We start from the raw sequence: 18,251 nt of genomic DNA on the forward strand, positions 1-18,251 counted from the left end.
AAATGCTTTGGCACTTGGATTAATTTCTGTGGCATCTGGATTAAATTGAACGGCACTCATATTAAATATTCTGGCGTTTGGATTAAAATGAGCGGGAAATACTGTAGTCTTGAGGTAGTTAAATTCAGTTCTCCCTAACATCATCGAAGGGGAGCTAACGCATTTCTTATCTGGAGCAACAGGCATAGCGCAAGCAAGCTTCGATTATTTCGCGTTCCCGCCTGTTTCTGGCCCGACCTATTACCTTGGTGTTTTTTAGCATCGGGGTGCATTTGCAGTGTGCGCAATGTGGTGCCAGATTCCCGGATTTTGAAACTTGTTCGCATAATCTTTCGTGCTCTCTGAGCCTCTTGTTCAGGCATCTACCGTTTGCCCTACGTAGGTTCGTTGACAGCTAAGCGGAATGCTGTAAAGGACGTTTTCTACACACTCTACATAGGTGATGTCGTGTTTGACGTTGCAACCAGGTTTCTTTTTGTGGTCTTCATTCTCGTTGAACTTTTTGCATATTCCAATGAGCTTATTGGGAGCTGAAAAAACCACCTCAACTCCGTACTTGTTAGCTATCTTCCTTCTGTGGGAGATGTTATGAATGTACGGCATCACAACGGGGCGTCCCTCACAGCTTGGTTTTTTAGTCTTATGGGACTGAGTAACTTCCCTTAGTAAGCATTCTGCAATACCGCCAAGTAACTGCCCCGGATAGCCGCTAGCCCTCAATCGGGAAACCTTTTGATCATTGCTGTGAATAATCGAGTGGGGGCATAATTTTTTTATCGCTAGTTTCAGGCAAGAAGTTGCCACAGCTCGTTTTACAATTTTAGAATGGCCAGTGCGCATTTGCGCATGCGATGTGTACGCCTATATATTGTTAACTGTTGCGGAAAATAAAGCCAGTTGTTAGTAGCGTTCGTGTTTGTGGTGTCTTCCTCGTGTGGTCGTCTTTTTTGCGCTGCCTTTTTATTCGAACTTACATCATTACAAGTTTAGGCATTAGAGACACTTTGAGCGGCAAAAAGATGAAACAACAAAAGATAGAACAGGCTAAAGACAGGGGAAGCCTTTACTCGGCATAGCCGAAGATGCATTACATCCGACAGTAGCTCAGATCCTTTTCCCACGCTCCGGGGCCCGGTTCTAAAGACCTATCGCCCCAGTCCATATTCAGTAGCACCCAATCACAGTAAACGCATCACATGATTAGTTTACAAGCCGCATGGCACGACCTCTAGTTTCAGTAAGGTTTATAACCCTCTCCCTAAAGTACATAGTGCAAATGAATCCTCAAATTCACTTCAAAAATCCGGCATTACGGAAATGGACCTCAAAATGATTCGCCCACTGGGTTACGTACCACGCCAAACAACTTGCACCGTGTTACACAATCCCTCGCCCCTACGAAAGAGAAAGGAAACTGCTTGAAAATATGCTGACTCACTTCCAGTGTGCGCTTGTTTCCCAAAGACCCGTTACCTTGGCGTATCCTGGAATTCGGTCAACGGCATAACTGAAACGGGCCGTTACTGTCTTCGAACGAGTGGCGGCATCCGTTCTGTCCGGCGGCGTTTCCCTATCGACACAAGCCCGTTACCCGATAACTGTTGACGTTCAGTGTTTTCGGGCGTTGGAGCCACTACAGGACCTCAGGTAGCCGCACCGTCGCCGACAATTCGTCACTTTTATTGGTCCCCGTCAAGCGCGAGCGCCTGACCTCGTTCCGCCTGGCAATGTTCACTCTTCAAAGGTTCTGCCGGTCTTCCGAACGAGACGTTCGTTGCAAGGTTGCGCCACATCTGGTGTCCACAGGCTGTCGTTGAGCGACGGCTCCGTCGGTGCAACAAATCTTGCCCCTCTTTGCACCTCCGGCGTGAAGCAGCCCTGGAGGGCGCGGAACAAACCGCGCGACTCTGCCGCCTGCGCCTTTTCGCGTGGCCGCGTGAGGAAAAATGAGACAAAATATTAATTTCATTTATTTTTTTCCTCGCCCGTAAACACTACATAAGGGGGTACAGGTTGGTTGGGAGGACGGTATGCAGTAAGCACATGAAAAAAAAACCATTCCTCTAAACTTATTACACCACCCTAAAGTAAGAAAAAAAATGTAATGAAATCATCAAAGAAAACGCGCCCAAATAATAACCTTTGACATATGTGGTTTTAAAATTTAACATTCCAAACTCTAAACCACTCCGCAACAGCGATTATTATCCGGATAATACCTTTTCTGGCGCTTTCTGTAGCGAATACTGGAATGTAAAAACATACCGCACAACATATGGTCATCAAACACTGCAAAATCAGTTGCCGAAATTATTAAATAAACTGAACAGAAAAAATGTACAGTGAGAAATACATACATTTCAAGAAATCAGAAAAAACTGCATGTCCAAATTATCATGCCTGAATGTCACTGACAATCCGCAATTACACTTCTTGAAACACTTTTTAGTAGAAAAACTGGGGCCCAGAATTGTTTTCCTCGCTCGGGGAGGGGGGGCTTCCCTCCGGAGGCTTCTAACCTCCATATACTTCCTCTTCCCTCCAATATGTCGCAGTCCTGCATGCTGGCCGCCGACATGCTGCTGCCTCTCATCACAGTCCCCCCCCCCCCCTCTTGAATACTCATGGAGTGGCGTACACGGATGCCTCTTACATGGCTCCAGTAGCCCCCGAGTCCTCTTTAAACCTCTCCTTTCCATCCCTGTCACTCACACTAGCGGCCCGTTCCTACACCTCTCGGCCATTCTCTCGCTCGAGGCCCTCTCCATCATTCACACCACTCAACATTTTCATTCGTTCCCACCTGTTCTTGACTATACCATCTACACTGACTCCCACGCAGCCATTCGTACCATTCAATCAAAAATTGGCGGTGGTTTAACTCTGATTAAACCTGGAGTGACGCGATAGCTACAGCTGGCCGAGTGGAACTTGGTCACGTGACCAACCACGTGACGAACCACGTGATCAGCCACGGCGCCGCGCCGCCGGCAGCTGCTCCGCACCACGTGACCAACCACGTTACAGCGTAGCGTTGCAGCCCCGCCGAGGGCTCGAAATGCTACCGTAATGTAGCTATCGCTACAAAAGCACTTCCACCACATATGCCCACGGAACTCCAGGCCCTGCATGCGTCACTGCAGCCTTACCCCTTTTTCCTCCGAAGGGGATTGACGGCAGTAAGGTGGGTAGCCATCTCGCCCGCGAAACATTTATCCGGGCACCAGTGATCCCCTGGCCCAGGCCCTCGGAGGGCGGGTCGAGACTGTCCCTTCGCGCCACCATCAAAGAGTGTCACAGAGCTCTCCGCCTCGACCGCAAACTCTACTCCGACCCTCATCCTAGTCTTTCTGTGCGGGAGGCTGACATCCTTCGACAGATACAACTGAACACGCTTGCCACTCCTGCATCGCTTTATCGGCACAAATTCCATCGCTATCCTTCATGTCCCAACTGCCTTGCACCTTATGCCAACCACTCCCACTAGTAACTACTACTACTACCACTACTACTACTACTACTACTACTACTACTACTACTACTACTACTACTACTACTACTACTACTACTAATAATAATAATAATAATAATAATAATAATAAGCACAGATTGGATTGTCCACAAAAACAGCAATACTTGCTAAAGGCCCTGAATGAACATAATTAGGAGAAATTTCTGTATTTTCCTGCAGAAACCTGACTTTTGTAACTAAAAATATATTGTTTACTGCTTCCAGTTTGTCAGGCTTTGCTGCATTACAAGAGAGCTAGTAGGTGTTGTTTCCACTGCCATGTTTATTTCCCCAACAGCTGCTCTTCTCAAGACACCTACATTTATTGATGCATGCGCTTTCCGGCAAACACTTTTGCAACGCAGCGTAGTGGGCGAGTTGGTAATGCACACTGAAAGAGAGCAAAAACGCAAAAAAAAACGAGGGACAGCGTAAAGAAAGAGACAGGCGCTGAACTTACAGCTGGCTTTTTTCTTCAGAAACACACTTCGGAATAAAAAAAGCCAGTTGTAAGTACAGCGCTTGTCTGTCTCTTTCTTTACAGAGTCCTTCGTTTTTTTTTTTTTGTTTGCCCTGTTCCTCTCTTTCAGCACACACTTTTGGTGAGCAATATTAGATTTGCAGTGGTAGTCTCTTTGCAGTCATCTATACAATTATCAGAACGAGGGTATACGAATCACACAGTCGAGGTAAAGCCACGGGGGACAAATTGCACAAAAATTATACACAAAGAAAAGAAGCATATCAAATTTTAGCGAAAGAAAGTCCTGTTGAATGCAGCGAACATTTTGTGGAAGTATTTCACTGTCTTGAGTTAAATGGCATGTGAGTATAGTCTCTTGAAGCATTCATGTCCAGCTCAAAGGAAAATTCGCTGTTTAGCGGTAAATATATGATGTGGACAGAGACGACAAATAAGGTATGTTCGTGCGCCACGTACTCGATGAATTCAGTGCATAAAACAAGCCAAAGGGCTGAATCACGGGAAAAAGAGCGAACGCTGAACTACCAAAAGTGTTTCATTGGGTATTTATAGGCTATGTAAATTACAAAGCTCGTTACATTGACTCTATTTTCTGGGAGAGAAGTATGTTAGGCAATATAGAAGAGAGACAAGATATGGCACGTTTATGTCAGCACTTTTGGAAACACAAATATGTTTGGTGTTGTAAGGATTCTGGCGACAGCCCGTCTGGGTCAGCTGCGTAGTCGGCCCGGGACACCTGCAGCCGGGGTCTCTGCACGGCGATAGGGATCTTGGTTCGCACGGCCTGTCCCCGCTTGGGTTATTGGATTCGAGACGGACGACTCTGCCACCGTTTCTAAACAGCATTGCCACTGAGGCAGTTAGCGACCGCCAACCCGAGCAGGAGTGGCTCACCCCTTCAACTGTGCCGGCTCGCCGCCGCCTCGCCCATTCGGACTTCCCGGAAGACGTGTCCGGCTTGACAGCGTGAGAACTCTCTTTCGGACTCGAAGACAACTCTCTGAGGGGGCGATGGTCCAGCGGCACCCTCTCTCTCTCTCCGGCGAGACATGTGACGGGGCGTGTCCCTATGCGAAGTGGTGTGTGTGTGCGTGTGTGCGTGTGCATGTGCGCGCGTGTGCGTGTGTGTGTGTGCGTGCGTGTGTGCGTGTGTGTGTGCGTGCGTGTGTGCGTGCGTGTGTGCGTGAGCGCGCCTGTGTGTGTGTGTGTGTGTGTGTGTGTGTGTGTGTGTGTGTGTGTGTGTGTGTGTGTGTGTGTGTGTGTGTGTGTGTGTGTGTGTGTGTGTGTGTGTGTGTGCGTGCGTGCGTGCGTGCGTGTGTGTGTGTGTGTGTGTGTGCGTGCGTGCGTGCGTGCGTGCGTGTGTGTGTGTGTGTGTGTGTGTGTGTGTGTGTGTGTGCGTGCGTGCGTGCGTGCGTGTGTGTGTGTGTGTGTGTGTGTGTGTGTGTGTGTGTGTGTGTGTGTGTGTGTGTGTGTGTGTGTGTGTGTGTGTGTGCGCGCGCGCGCAAGTTAAGCCACGCCCAACCTGGCGAAGACCTCCTCGAACCTGGGGAATCCTAGGGACCGGACCCTTTTAAAACCGGACGACGAGTGCCGTGAAGAAGGAATCCTCGATCATCCTCCGACCTTCCCCCATCACCCTCCAATGGGTTCCTAAATCTTGCAAATAATGTGAACAAACCCCCTGTACAGTTTCCTTCATAACCAAGTCCGACAACGTCATTCGTAGAAGGGACCTGCGGCGCTGAAAGATTCAGCTCACTCATGGACCCCCCTCATCTCTAACAACTGGCTGGAAACAGCTGCGATGGACTGTGCGACATCGTGCTTTCTCAACCGGTAAGCGTTTCGGCATTTTGCTATAGGATTCGCCAGGCTTCAGATTTTGAGAGAATAATCTAGAATCACTGGGAAGTGTATGTCAATTGAGAAAAGGTAATCTCACGACATTTTGAAGGTAGCATTGCCAAAGCGGAGAAAAAAAAGTTGCCATTGACCTTATGAAATTGTCAAAGTCGGACTTGCTGTTGTTATGCGAGGAACTGTCAATAGAAGTACAGGGAAAAATTACAAAACCTGAAATATGCACACAATTCAAAAACACGTAGAGGACGATCAGCTGGTAGATACGTGGAATTTGGTACGGGAAGAAAAAGCACGTAAAGAGATAGCCGATCAGGAGGAAAAAAGAAAAAGGTAAGCGGAATGGGAAAAAGAGAAGGAACGGCAAAAGTTGGAAGCTGAAAAAGAAGAAATCTAAAGCGATTGCAGCTTGCAAGCCAAAATCGAAAAAAAGGCGACAGTTCGAGAGCCGGGTCTCCTGAAAGAGCAAGCGATGTACAATCATATAAAATGAACAGATTCATGCATCCCTATAAAAGTGGAAAGGACATAGGATTGTATCTGGGAAACTGGGAGAACCTGCGAAAGGGAGAAATTTGCTCGCAGTACATGGCCGCAACGACTTCTGACACTCTTGCCATGTGAAGTAGCTGAAGTCATAGCGAGACTTAGCACACAAGACGCAGCTGACTACGAAAAAGTCAAAGCCAGTCTATTAAAAAGGTACCGGCTGTCAGCCGAAGCTTTCCGACAGCGCTTCAGAAGCACAATGAAACACGATAGCGAGGGCTATCCGGATTTCGCGTATGGCCTAAAGACGAAACTGCTAGAGTGGCTAAAAGGAGCCGAGGTTTACGAGAGCCGAGACAAAATCATTGAGTGTTTTTGCCTTGGGCAATTTTACCGAAGCATTTTCCAAGTGGTGAAACTGTGGGTTCAAGACAGGCAAACAGTCGACACAGTTGAAAGAGCCGCTGAGCTAGCAGAGGAGTACGTTTCGCGCAGAAGGTTGAGCACTGAAGAGGGTGCGTCACACGCTCGAAACGCGATACCAGATAAAGGGCCTAGCAGAAAGACGCGAAGTGCTAGAAGTTCGGAGCAATCGGAGGCAACGAAGGTAGCGCCAGAAAAGCGTGAAGAACAGGCGAAGAGACAGGGAGCAGACAAAGCCGCGAAAAAAGAGTTTGAGGCTAGTAGGCCATTTCGTTGCTACAACTGCAATGATGCCGGGCACTTTGCAGCCAAGTGTACAAAGCAACGTTTGGTGTTCTCATGCGTCGAGGATAACGCCGAGAATCTAGAGCTCCTTAAGCCATACTTGCACGAGCTGCACGTTAACGGGAAGCCGTGCAGGGTGCTTCGTGACAGCGCCGCGACGATGGACGTTGTCCATCCGTCTTACGTTTCAGCGGACGATTTTACGGGAGAAGTCTTGTGGATAAAACAGGCAGTAGAAGAACACAGTGTATGCCTTCCCATAGCTAGAGTGAGAATTTGTGGACCGTTTGGAGAGCTAATAACTGAGGCCGCAGTTTCGAAGGCCGTGCCACTTCAATATCCTTACCTCTTCTCGAATCGATCAGACCAATTCCTGCGCGAGAGAGGCCAGAAACTCGGAAGCGGGGTGATACAAGCTTTGACAAGGTCGAAAACTCGTCAGCTCGCATCTCGACTAAGTCAGGTTCCCGAACCTCAGGTAGCCAGAGACGCACCAGCCAGCATATTGTTGCAAACAAATGAGGAGGGAAGGGAACCAACGAGGAATGAAAACCAGACAGCTGACCGAACAGATGAGCGACAAGGGACTTCAACCACTAAGTCGGTAGAGGAGGCAGAAAACGCTGAAGGATCCGTTTTACCTCCAACATCGCGTAGCCATGATCGCCTTCTGCAGGTGAACAGGGAGTCCCTAATAAAAGAACAGAAGCAGGATCCCACTTTGGAAAGACTGCACCTTACAGCTAAAGAGGGCATCGCGAGACGCAACATAACGATGCATGAGAAGGGAGGCTTACTATACCGACACTACCAGGACAGAAAAGGCAAAACATTTGATCAGCTGGTCGTGCCCGAAAAATACATAGCGGACATTCTGAGTCTCTGCCACGGAAATGGCTGGGCAAGACATCTGGGAATCAGTAAAACAAAGGAGCGGCTATTAATGAAATATTCTTGGCCGGGTTGTTTCAAAGATGCCGAACGCTACGTGAAATCATGTGATGCGTGCCAGCGCGTGGGAAAGCTGGGAGAGACATGGAAGGCTGCACTGAAAATTGTTCCATTGATCTCGGAACCCTTCCGGCGGCTTGTAATAGACACAGTAGGCCCTTTGCCTAAAACGAAATCAGGCTATAAGTACTTGCTTACTATGCTATGTCCCGCCACAAAATTTCCCGAAGCAATTCCGTTGAAGGACTTGAGCTCCACAGAAATAGTTGGCGCCCTTTTGTCAGTGTTCGCGGGAATAGGATTTCCGGCCGAAATCCAAGCCGATCAGGCGACGGTCTTTACAAGCGCCTTGACGACCACATTCCTAGAAATATGCGGAATAAAACTGTTACACAGCTCGGTGTATCATCCGCACTACAACAATGTAGAGAAATGGCATTCGGTGCTGAAGAGAGTGCTACGCGCTCTTTGTTATGAGCATAAAGCACACTTTTCGCTTTACGAACAGTCCCCCACGAAGCTGCGGGGTTTACGCCAGCAGAACTCGTGTACGGAAGAGCCCTCCGCTCTCCCCTCCGAATGCCGAGAGAAATGTGGGAAGGGACAGGAGAGAACCAGACAGTGGTTGAGTACGTGCTTCAGCTACTGGACCGCCCTAACAACACGAGGGAATTAGTAAACAGAAATATGAAAGCTGCCCAGAAGGCCGCCAAGGTCTATTATGACAAAACCGCGCCTTCGAGGTTTCATCGCGGGCGATCGCGTGATGATCCTCCGGCCATCGAGAAAAAAACAAGCTGGAAGTTCCCTGGGATGGTCCAGTGGAAGTGTTGTAAAAACTTTCGGAGACAAATTACGCGCTAAGGGTTCCAGGCAGGAGAAAGCAGGTGAGAATCTAACACTGCAATCTGATGCAGCCGTTCGTGGAACGCAGCGGGAGGTCAATCTGACTCTAAATGAACCAGAAGAGCTGGACAGCGAGAGTCAGGGTTGGAAGGGAGGTGCGGACGCTAGTGACAACGTGGAAAACATTCTGGCTCACTCCGTGAATGCAGATTTCCTAAGCGGGACACAGGTCGACACGCTAAAGCAGTTGTTGAGCGAATTCGCTGACCTATTTAGCAGTCGCCCGGGAAAGACACATCTCCTGACGCACGAAATCGAGCTCACATCGGATGAGCCGGTACGGTCGAAACCCTACAGGGTATCACCGCGGCAAAAAGAAATAATGGTCGCTGAAATTCAGCGCATGTTGGAGTTAGGGGTTGTAGCGACAGCGGAAAGTGACTATACCTCACCGCTAATTCTTGTTGAGGCCCCAGGGAAAGATCCTCGTCTCTGCGTGGATTATAGAAAGCTGAATGCAATTACCAGGGATCAGGTATACCCGATTCCCAACATAGAGGAAAGGATAGAAAGGGTGAGCGACGCGAAATTTATTTCCACCCTCGATCTCGTACGCGGATATTGCCAAGTTCCCCTCTCAGAAAGCGCGAGCAGTTATGCCGCTTTCATCTCCCCAGCGGGCACCTTTCGACCCTTAATGCTTAGTTTTGGGTTGAAGAACGCCCCCTACCGCTTCTCGAAACTCATGGACATCGTACTGAAGGACATGCAGTGCTTTTCACTCCCTTTTTTAGACGATGTCGCTATTTTTCGGAAACCTGGCAAGAGCATCTAGAACACCTAAAGACCCTGTTTTCCAGTTTACGACAGGCTGGACTGACACTGAAGGCAGAAAAGTGTAGATTTGGTTGCGCACGGGTGACGTACTTGGGCCACGTTGTAGGCCAGGGAACTAGGAGCCCATCCGAGTTAAAGATTGCCCCGATCGCAGCATTTCCGCAACCACGGACGAAAACGGACATTCGCTCCTTTTTGGGATTAGTTGGGTACTACCAGCGATATATTCCTAACTACTCACAGCGGGCTAGTCCCTTAACTGACGCCTTGCGAAAGGGAGCACCTACTAACGTAAGTTGGGATAACCAAAAAGAAAACGCCTTCAAAAGCCTGAAGGAAGCACTCGTGTCCCGACCCTTGCTCAAGACACCTGACTATGGGAAAGAGTTTATAGTCCAGTGTTATGCCAGCGATAGAGGGCTGGGTGCTGTCTTAAGCCAAGTTGGCTACGACCATGAAGAACACCCAGTTCTGTACATCAGCCGCAAACTAACCAGTAGAGAGGAAGCGTACAGGGCTTCCGAAAAAGAGTGCGCGTGTTTAGTTTGTGCAGCGCAGAAGTTGTCGTGTTACCTGTACGGAGCAAAGTTTGTATTTGAGACTGACCATTGTCCTTTAACGTGGCTGCGACAGATGTCCCCCAAAAATTGTCGCTTGCTCAGATGGAGTCTGGCTCTCCAACAGTACAATTTCTCGATGCGTTATAAGAAGGAGGAACTGCACGGAAATGCTGATGGCTTGAGCAGACTGATGTAAGCGGGAGAACATAGAGGAATCTCCTCCTGTGTGAGCGTTTTTTTTTTAGCTTTCTTCCGAGTAATCCGGCTGTGGCAATTTCAAAAGGGAATGTTTCGCGCTCTGTCGGCACGAAATTAACCCAAATTTAAACACTTTTTTAAGTGTCTTGTTGTCAGTGGAAGAAGCCTGGTGATTCTTTGGCGAATTCCGAGCGCTTGCGGGTGGGGCGGTGCTTTGCTGTTTGGAACGTCCCACCTGCGCTTTCCTTTGTTGGTGGTGCTTTTGGTTCTGCCTTGGGGGCGCTGATATTGCAATCCAGGGGACCAACACGGACGCCACCTCGTCTCTTCCTGCCCAGCGGTCGTTAACGCTGGACATTCGAGATTTTTCGGGCCGCGGAGAAGCTGTAAGGATTCTCGCGACAGCCCGTCTGGGTCAGCTGCGTAGTCGGCCCGGGACACCTGCAGCCGGGGTCCCTGCACGGCGATAAGGATCTTGGTTCGCACGGCCTGTCCCCGCTTGGGTTATTTGATTCGAGACGGACGACTCTGCCGCCGTTTGTAAACAACATTGCTACGGAGGCAGTTAGCGACCGCCAACCCGAGCAGGAGTGGCTCACTCCTTCAACTGTGCCGGCTCGCCGCCGCCTCGCCCATTCGGACTTCCCGGAAGACGTGTCCGGCTTGACAGCGTGAGAACTCTCGTTCGGACTCGAAGACAACGCTCTCTCTGAGAGGGTGATGGTCCAGCAGCACCCTCTCTCTCTGCGGTGAGACATGTGACGGGGCGTGTCCCTATGTGAAGTGGTGTGTATGTGTGTGTGTGTACGACAGCGCAAGTTAGGAAACGCCCAACCTGGTGAAGACCTCCTCGAACCTGGGGAATCCTAGGGACCGGCCCTTTTAAAACCGGACGACGAGTGCCGTGATGAAGGATTCCTCGATCATCCTCAGATCTTCTCAGATCATCCGACTTTCCCCCATCACCCTCCAATGGGTTCCTAAACCTTGTAAATATTGTAAATAAACCCCCTGTACAGTTTCCTTCATAACCAAGTCCGACAATGTCATTCGTAGAAGGGACCTGCGGCTCTGAAAGAGTCAGCTCACTCAAGGACCCCTCATCTCTGACAGTGTGCTTGAAATCATGGTCGTCCGTGTAACAAATTAAAATTAATGAATTGAGTAAACACCCGCATTTTCTTTCTTAAAATGCGCTCATAATCAGAAGAAGCGTGTTCAAATCACCTGGTGGATACACTGTGCGGTGCGTCATTCCTTGTCGCCTGTATATGTACAGTGATGTGTAGCGGACCAGCTGCAGGTAACCTTCATTCCGGGTTGGTAGACGGAAGCGGCAGTAGGACTGCGTATAGGCCAGAGAACAAGATTCAGGTCAGAGAGATGAAGCCACCAGATGCTTTCACAACGATGTAAAGAAGCGTAAAAATCAGCTAAGCGCGCAAAGAGCAATAGCGCTCTCGCAGTGGAGCTAAGAAAAAGTTTGCTGAGTAACAGCACGTGAAGTACTTTCATATAGAGTAGCAACAGATAAAGGATAACAAAGAAATCAATAATTTTGTCCAGTTGCGTCTAACACTGCTAAAATAATGGAAGCTTATATGACAATCACAATGAATTATGCTAATATCGCAATGGCAATTGCACCTGCTGGTACATCGGGATGGTATTCAATCTCATGTTAACGTCAACGGTGATCGATGGATTTCAAATGTTACGTCTGTTTTTATGTACGAGCTGTTAAATATACTAATCGCCTATAAGTATTGCAGGCTGTAACAATAAGATATCGGTGCCAATCCCAGTAGCACCGCATAGTGGCTTGTATTCATATTATTTTAGGAGCTGGCAGCTCGAACAGTCTATTGTCAGTCGTTTAATATTTGACATTTGGGTGATGACAATAGGCCTAGTTCTCAAGCCGACACGGTGGCTCAGCGGTTATGGCGTTTGGCTGCTAACCCGAAAGACGCGGATTCGATCCCGTCCGCGGCGGTCATATTTCGGTAAATGCGAAATTCTAGAGGCCCGTTTACTGTGCAGTGTCAGAGCCCGTTAAAGAATTGCAGGTGGTCGAAATTTCCGGAGCCCTTCACAATGGCGTCCCTCATAGCTTTAGTCGCTTTAGGACCTTAATCCCTAATAAACCAAACCAAACCTAGTAGTTCTCAATACAATCCCTTGAATTGAATGCCTATACTCCTCAGCTTTCTTTGCGCCGTCGGGCTTCCCAACAGGGATGGCCCCCACTTCCGCAGTGCTACACATTTCACGCCGCACTACAGTTGAATGGTCCTGTTACCTCCAATCGTTTTACCGCACTGAACTATTTTGTAATGCATGTGGCTCTGCTTAGCAACGGGCAAAAGACGGTCTACAGATCTCAGCACATTCTGCACTCAAACGAACTACAGGGTCACGAGCCACAGCCAAGCACACGCCCCAGTCTCTGGTGCGTCGGACCTATTCAGCCGCAGTAATGAAGGACCAATTCTTCAAGATTCACGAAATGCAATTTGATCCGTTTCACACCTCTTGAGCAGTGGAGTAAATGCCAGAGCGAGGAGACGTCAGCCAGAATTGAACGGTTAGCTCGCTAGCGCGAGAAGTGAATACGCTAGCGGTAACCGCCGCCGCGTGCTCCTGGCGTTCAAATCGCAGCGAACAAGTTGCGAGACGAAGGGTAAATTCACTTGCGGCGCTTCATTCATACCACCAAAACACAGAAAGTAATTTTCTTGCACTGTACTTACATCATTAACGGCATTTCGCTTCTCCAGAGATCGCTGGAGTTGGCGCTCATCAGGAACCGCCACCCGGACCGCAGCCCGCCAGAGCCGCATTGCCCGGGTCAAGGAGAAATTCGAGGCGCACAATAGCGCCGAACCAGGTCAAGACAGTGGAACTGCGCGAGAGAGGAACTCGCTGCGACTGCAGTCAGACGGTCACCTCAGGGCAGCGCCGATAGGCAACTGCTACGGCGTCCTTGCAGGAGCACGGCAGTGAGCAGGGCCGCGAAGAGAGCCGCCCTTGGTAGATACGGTGACTGGTAGACGAAGATATTCTGCAGCTTGAAAGTGACAGCGTGGGATCAACAAGAAACACTTTCAATAAAAGGAACGCGAACTGACAAAAGAAACAGACCGTAACTTCGCACGGTGAATCCGAAGGTAAGCGTCTCATGGAGTGACGGCGCCAGCGCTCGGCGCCAAATATGGCACGCGCCATTGAGGAGGCAGCGCGCCGATGAGATGTTCGCCGCAGTATGACGAACGAGCTTGCACAACGAGACTTAGAGGCGCTATAACGCATTTCGAATAGCAAAGGTCACACATCGCTTCTGTTGCATCACCACACAACCCACAAAAAGAAGCCACGCGTCATAGCACACGAAACTACGCACGTAAGAAACGCCACGCTACGAACCCCTGCCTACATCAGACAAAGCAGTAATGGCGCCGCGGTCGACTGGAGTGTGTCGGAAAAGGAGAGTACAAGAGAGAGAGATATATATTTTAATTAAAATAAATTAATTCGCAGGAGCCGGGTGGTCGGGCCCTACTCCAGGTCTCCGCTGGCGGCAGCTGACTTGGGGAGCAGCTGGATAATCCAGACTTCCTGGTCCAGGTTGTCTCTGGCCAGGGCCTCCTCCCACTGCTCGTGTGTCGGGTATGGCACTATTAACTTTTTGTCCGGTTTGTCCTGGCATTCCCAAGATGTATGGTAGAGCGTGGGGTTTGCTGCGCACCAGTAACTTGGGTATTGTGTGGGTCTGATTTTTTGTAAAATGTGAAGACTTGGATATGTGTTTGTATTCTCCTCCAGTCAAAGGTATCTGAAGAGGACAGTTGTTTGTGTGGCGATGAGAAATGTCGTCTTTGTAGCCTAAGGTGTTCTAGCCTGTGACCTGTCACTATAACGTCCTAGAAGGAGGTGGGGTAGGGATGGGGATCCGCCCGGTTTGTGAAAGCTCGGGCTAGATCATTCGCTACCTCGTTTCCGGGTATGCCTCTTGACCAGGTGTCCATGTTATTCTGTGTGAGTGTGAGAGGGTACTTAATAGTGTGCTCACTTTTCCATGAGGTTTTCCAGCAAGGTAGTCCCTGCAGGCTTGTTGGGAGTCCGTCACTACGTGCGATCACTTCCCCTGTTGGTTTTGAGTCTTGATGGCGATGGCTATGGCCAGTGATTCCGCTTTTGCGGGATCCTTGTCATAGATTGAAGCCCTGGTGATTGGAAGGCATCTTGCGTGCAGAGTCCCTTGCGGAAGCCCAGCATGCGGGAATGAAATAGGCTGTTTTCGTCAATGCAATTTTGAAGCCTCGGGTGAATTACTCGTTCATAGAGCTTTCCCAGGCAAGAAGGGAGATTTGATGGAGACTCTCTATAGCCGAAGGCTTTCCTGCCTTAGGTATAGTGATGATGTGTGCGTGTTTCCAAGCCGACGGGAGCTGGCCCTTCTCCCACAGTTCTTTGTTGATGTACTTGGTTAGGTCCGCCAGGTGATCGGTGTTGAGGTTCCTGATTATGCATTTTGTAACCCGGCTAGTGTTTCTTGTGGACATGCGGACTGCTGCGTAGACGTCTGCCAGTGTTAGGGGGGAGTCAAGGAGGGTTTGGCTGGCCCTCATATAGAGTTTGGCAAGCAGGGGAGGAGTACCCTATGTATTTTTTGTGCATGACTGTTATTAAATCTGCATCTGTGCCCGGGTTTTTATGCGCTATGGAATGGAGTGTTCTGCTTGAGCCCGATTTGACTTTGGATGTGTCTATTAGGAATCGTAAGGTCGACCATGTTTGGCAGTACTTAGGGTACCTTTCAGCAAGTCACAAAGCTCTACCCAGTTTTGTTTGCTGAGCTTTATAGCATACTCCTGGGCTTTCCATAACCTTCGCTATTTTTAATTGTAGTTTTCTATTTAATATATGCTTTTTCCGCCGTTTTACTCGACCTTTTCGAGCTTCTCATAAATGTAGGAGATGTCTGTCTACCTGAGGTGTTTCTGTTGTTGTTTGGATGATTTGAGTCGTTTTTGCGTGAGCATCTTTTTGTTTTTAACTCAGTCTTCAATAATTGCGATGCCGCCTTCAGGCGGCTTCATATTGCTGAATTTACCCCAGCTAGTTATTTTTGTAGAGTCAATAGTCCACCTCATGCGGGTTGTCGTTAAGGATAAGCTAAGAATTTTGTGATCGCTGCCCAGAGTTTCTTCCAAATTGATCCAGGTGCAGTGCCTTATGTTTTTCGTGAAAGCTACGTCTGGGCAGGTGCATCTGCTAACACTGTTTCCTATTCTTGTGGGGGATATGATATCCTTCATTAGGCAGAGGTCCCGGTGCTCAGCCGCTTCCAACAGGTTGGTTCCCTTCGGGATGTCCTTCTGGTAGCCCCATGTCATGTGTACAGCGTTTAATTCCCCCATAATAATTAGGGGTTTCTTTCCTGCTATATATGTACATTCTAGTAAAATTGGCTTGAAATCTTCTTGCGTGTTACTTGGAAGACTGTATAGGTTTAGGATGAAAACGCTCTGCTTCCTTCTTTTTTGAGAGATAATCTCGATGAGGACTTGATCTATTTCACTCAACTGGAGATCGTGCGATATGACTGTCAGTGTGTGTGCACTAGTGTAGCTGCTTTAGGTGCCGTATGGTGGTTGTATGTGCGGTATCCCTTGGCGTACGGTGCGTTTCCCGTTTCTTGGAGGCAAATGACGTCGGGGGGGGGGGGGGGCATTGGTTGATTTCGAATAAACATCTGAAGGGAGCTGCTTTTCCTTTTTAGAGAGCGACAGTTCCACTGCCAGACTTCTAGATGGTCTGGCTGCCAATTAGGGGAGGAGGTCATCAGCGTTGCTTGTCGATGATTCGCAGTCGCTGAGATCTGTCTCGACAGCGGATCTTCGTTGGGCCTTTTGGCGTGGGTTATCGGCGATCCCCGAGCGCTTTCGCATTCCCTGAGTTATTATTTCGAATTTCGAGTTGAATTCTTGGACTGCAGCAAAATGGGCCAGTGTGGCTGTCTGTTGGGCTTTGATTTGTTGGGTTAGTTGTTGTGTCATTACCTGTTGCATTTGATTAATAATCTGCTTAACCCCACTAAGAACGTTTTGTGTGTTTTCCAGAGTTTGAAGTGCGGGTGTTGATGCTGCCGGTTCCTGCTCTTGAGTTTAAATTACACTGGCCTGTTGAGGAGGGGTGTGAGGCGGGGGTGTTGAGGTGTTGTCTGGTGCCTGTTTTGGCTTTACTGGCACTACCATTTGCGAGGGTGCAGGGGCAGTCTGTTTCTGACCAATTTGCAAGAGCCGTTGTAGTTTTTGTTCTATTCTATTAAGGCGTTTCTGTTGTTCGGGTAGTTTTATTTTTAGTTGTTTATTTTCCTCCTCAATTCTAGCGCAATCCTGGCATGGACCATAACCGTTTAGAGCCAGCGGGCGAGACAACCACCGACCAGCTTACCCTTTTGTCGCTTGTCTTCAGGTGGCTTGGCGTTGACGCTCGAAAGGATGGTGACCCCTTGTGGGTTGGTTCTTTCTGGTGTATCTTCTGATGAGGACGAATGGAGTCCGATCCCCCACCACCAGGCCTCTGGAGTTGGATCTTCCGCTGGATCCGGTCCTGGATCTCGACCGGGACTGTGGCCCTGGCGTCCCTGTCAGCTGCCGCTCCTCTTCCTCCGTCGCGAACCAGCGGTACTCCATCGGGTTGAACTGTTGATCTTTCCTACTGACGTGTTGCTTTGAAGGCTTTTGTTGTTGTTTGTTGTCCTCTTCGACGGCGTTGTTGTTGTGGCTGGGTCCGGTGATTGTTTTGAGGCGTTGTTTGCAGGCCCTGTTTCCCGTTGGATGGGTTCCCTGGCAGGCCACGCACTTGTGGCTTCACAGGCGTGGTTTTCCTCCGGGTCCTGAAGTCCGCAGTTGCGGCACACGTTGATGGCCGGGGTTGGGCACATATTTGCTCTGTGTCCTGCTTTGAGACATAATTGGCAGATCTGCTGGGTCGGTCAATGGGGGTAGCACGCCGTCTCTCCTCCGTAGTATATGACGTAACGGAAGAGGATGCGGCCCAGGAATGTTAGTACTGACATGCGAGACCTTCCCAGCATGCGTGCTTGAACGATGTCTACCTCCTGGGTGCGCTGTCGGAGGTTGGCTAGTAGTTCTTCTGACGGAGTGGTTGGGTCCACTCCATGAATAACTCCTCTGATGACGACCTCAGGCGCCGCCAGATAGACATTTACTGCGTAAGTATTGCCTTCCAAGCACAGACTCATGATGTGCCTTACGGCATCTGCGGCCTCTTCATATGGAGTGCTGATTATGATGTGTGATCCTGTGCGTGGTCTCACAATAAATTGGTCGCATGCCGTTAGGTTGTTGCATGCTCCCACGATGGCTCTTGAAAACTATGCTGGCATAGATTTCTTGACGTTCATGCTCTTCTTGGGTCTTATAACTATCTTGTAGTCATTTTTAGGAAGCGGCGGTAGTTTCCTATTCTTCTGAGTCTTCTGGTGCATTGCCTACTGGGCTAGCGGTGCTGTCGTCTTCTGAGGTTTTACGACGGTTTGAAGTAGGTACGTCGGGGGAGCATAGATCTTTCCTGCGACCACGACTTGCTCACCCCTTGCTAACCTTTAGGGCGATTCTTCTTGCATATGTTTACGAGCCACTTGTAGTGAAGGTCGTCCGGCGTCCAGGCACGGCCTTCGTCCATATCCGGGTGATTTGGGATTCGGGCATCTAAATACATTTCCTGGGGATTCTGAGAGTTAGCAGGGTCAGTAGTTGGCAAACATAAACCA

General features: G+C 49.2%; 1 protein-coding gene across 1 annotated transcript; it reads right to left on the bottom strand.

The window, feature by feature from the left end:
* Nucleotides 1-17,796, bottom strand: LOC144094466 (uncharacterized). Its single transcript, XM_077628399.1, has 4 exons — nucleotides 16,907-17,796; nucleotides 13,201-13,517; nucleotides 11,675-11,792; nucleotides 1-1,920 (listed from the first exon to the last, which is right to left on the bottom strand). The coding sequence occupies exons 2-4, from the start codon at nucleotides 13,288-13,290 to the stop codon at nucleotides 1,739-1,741; spliced, it is 390 nt and encodes a 129-aa protein (XP_077484525.1). The 5' UTR covers nucleotides 13,291-13,517; nucleotides 16,907-17,796; the 3' UTR covers nucleotides 1-1,738.
* Between the last annotated feature and the right edge of the window lie 455 nt (nucleotides 17,797-18,251).

Source organism: Amblyomma americanum, chromosome 1 (assembly GCF_052857255.1).
Source record: "Amblyomma americanum isolate KBUSLIRL-KWMA chromosome 1, ASM5285725v1, whole genome shotgun sequence".
Taxonomy (NCBI): Eukaryota; Metazoa; Arthropoda; class Arachnida; order Ixodida; family Ixodidae; genus Amblyomma; species Amblyomma americanum.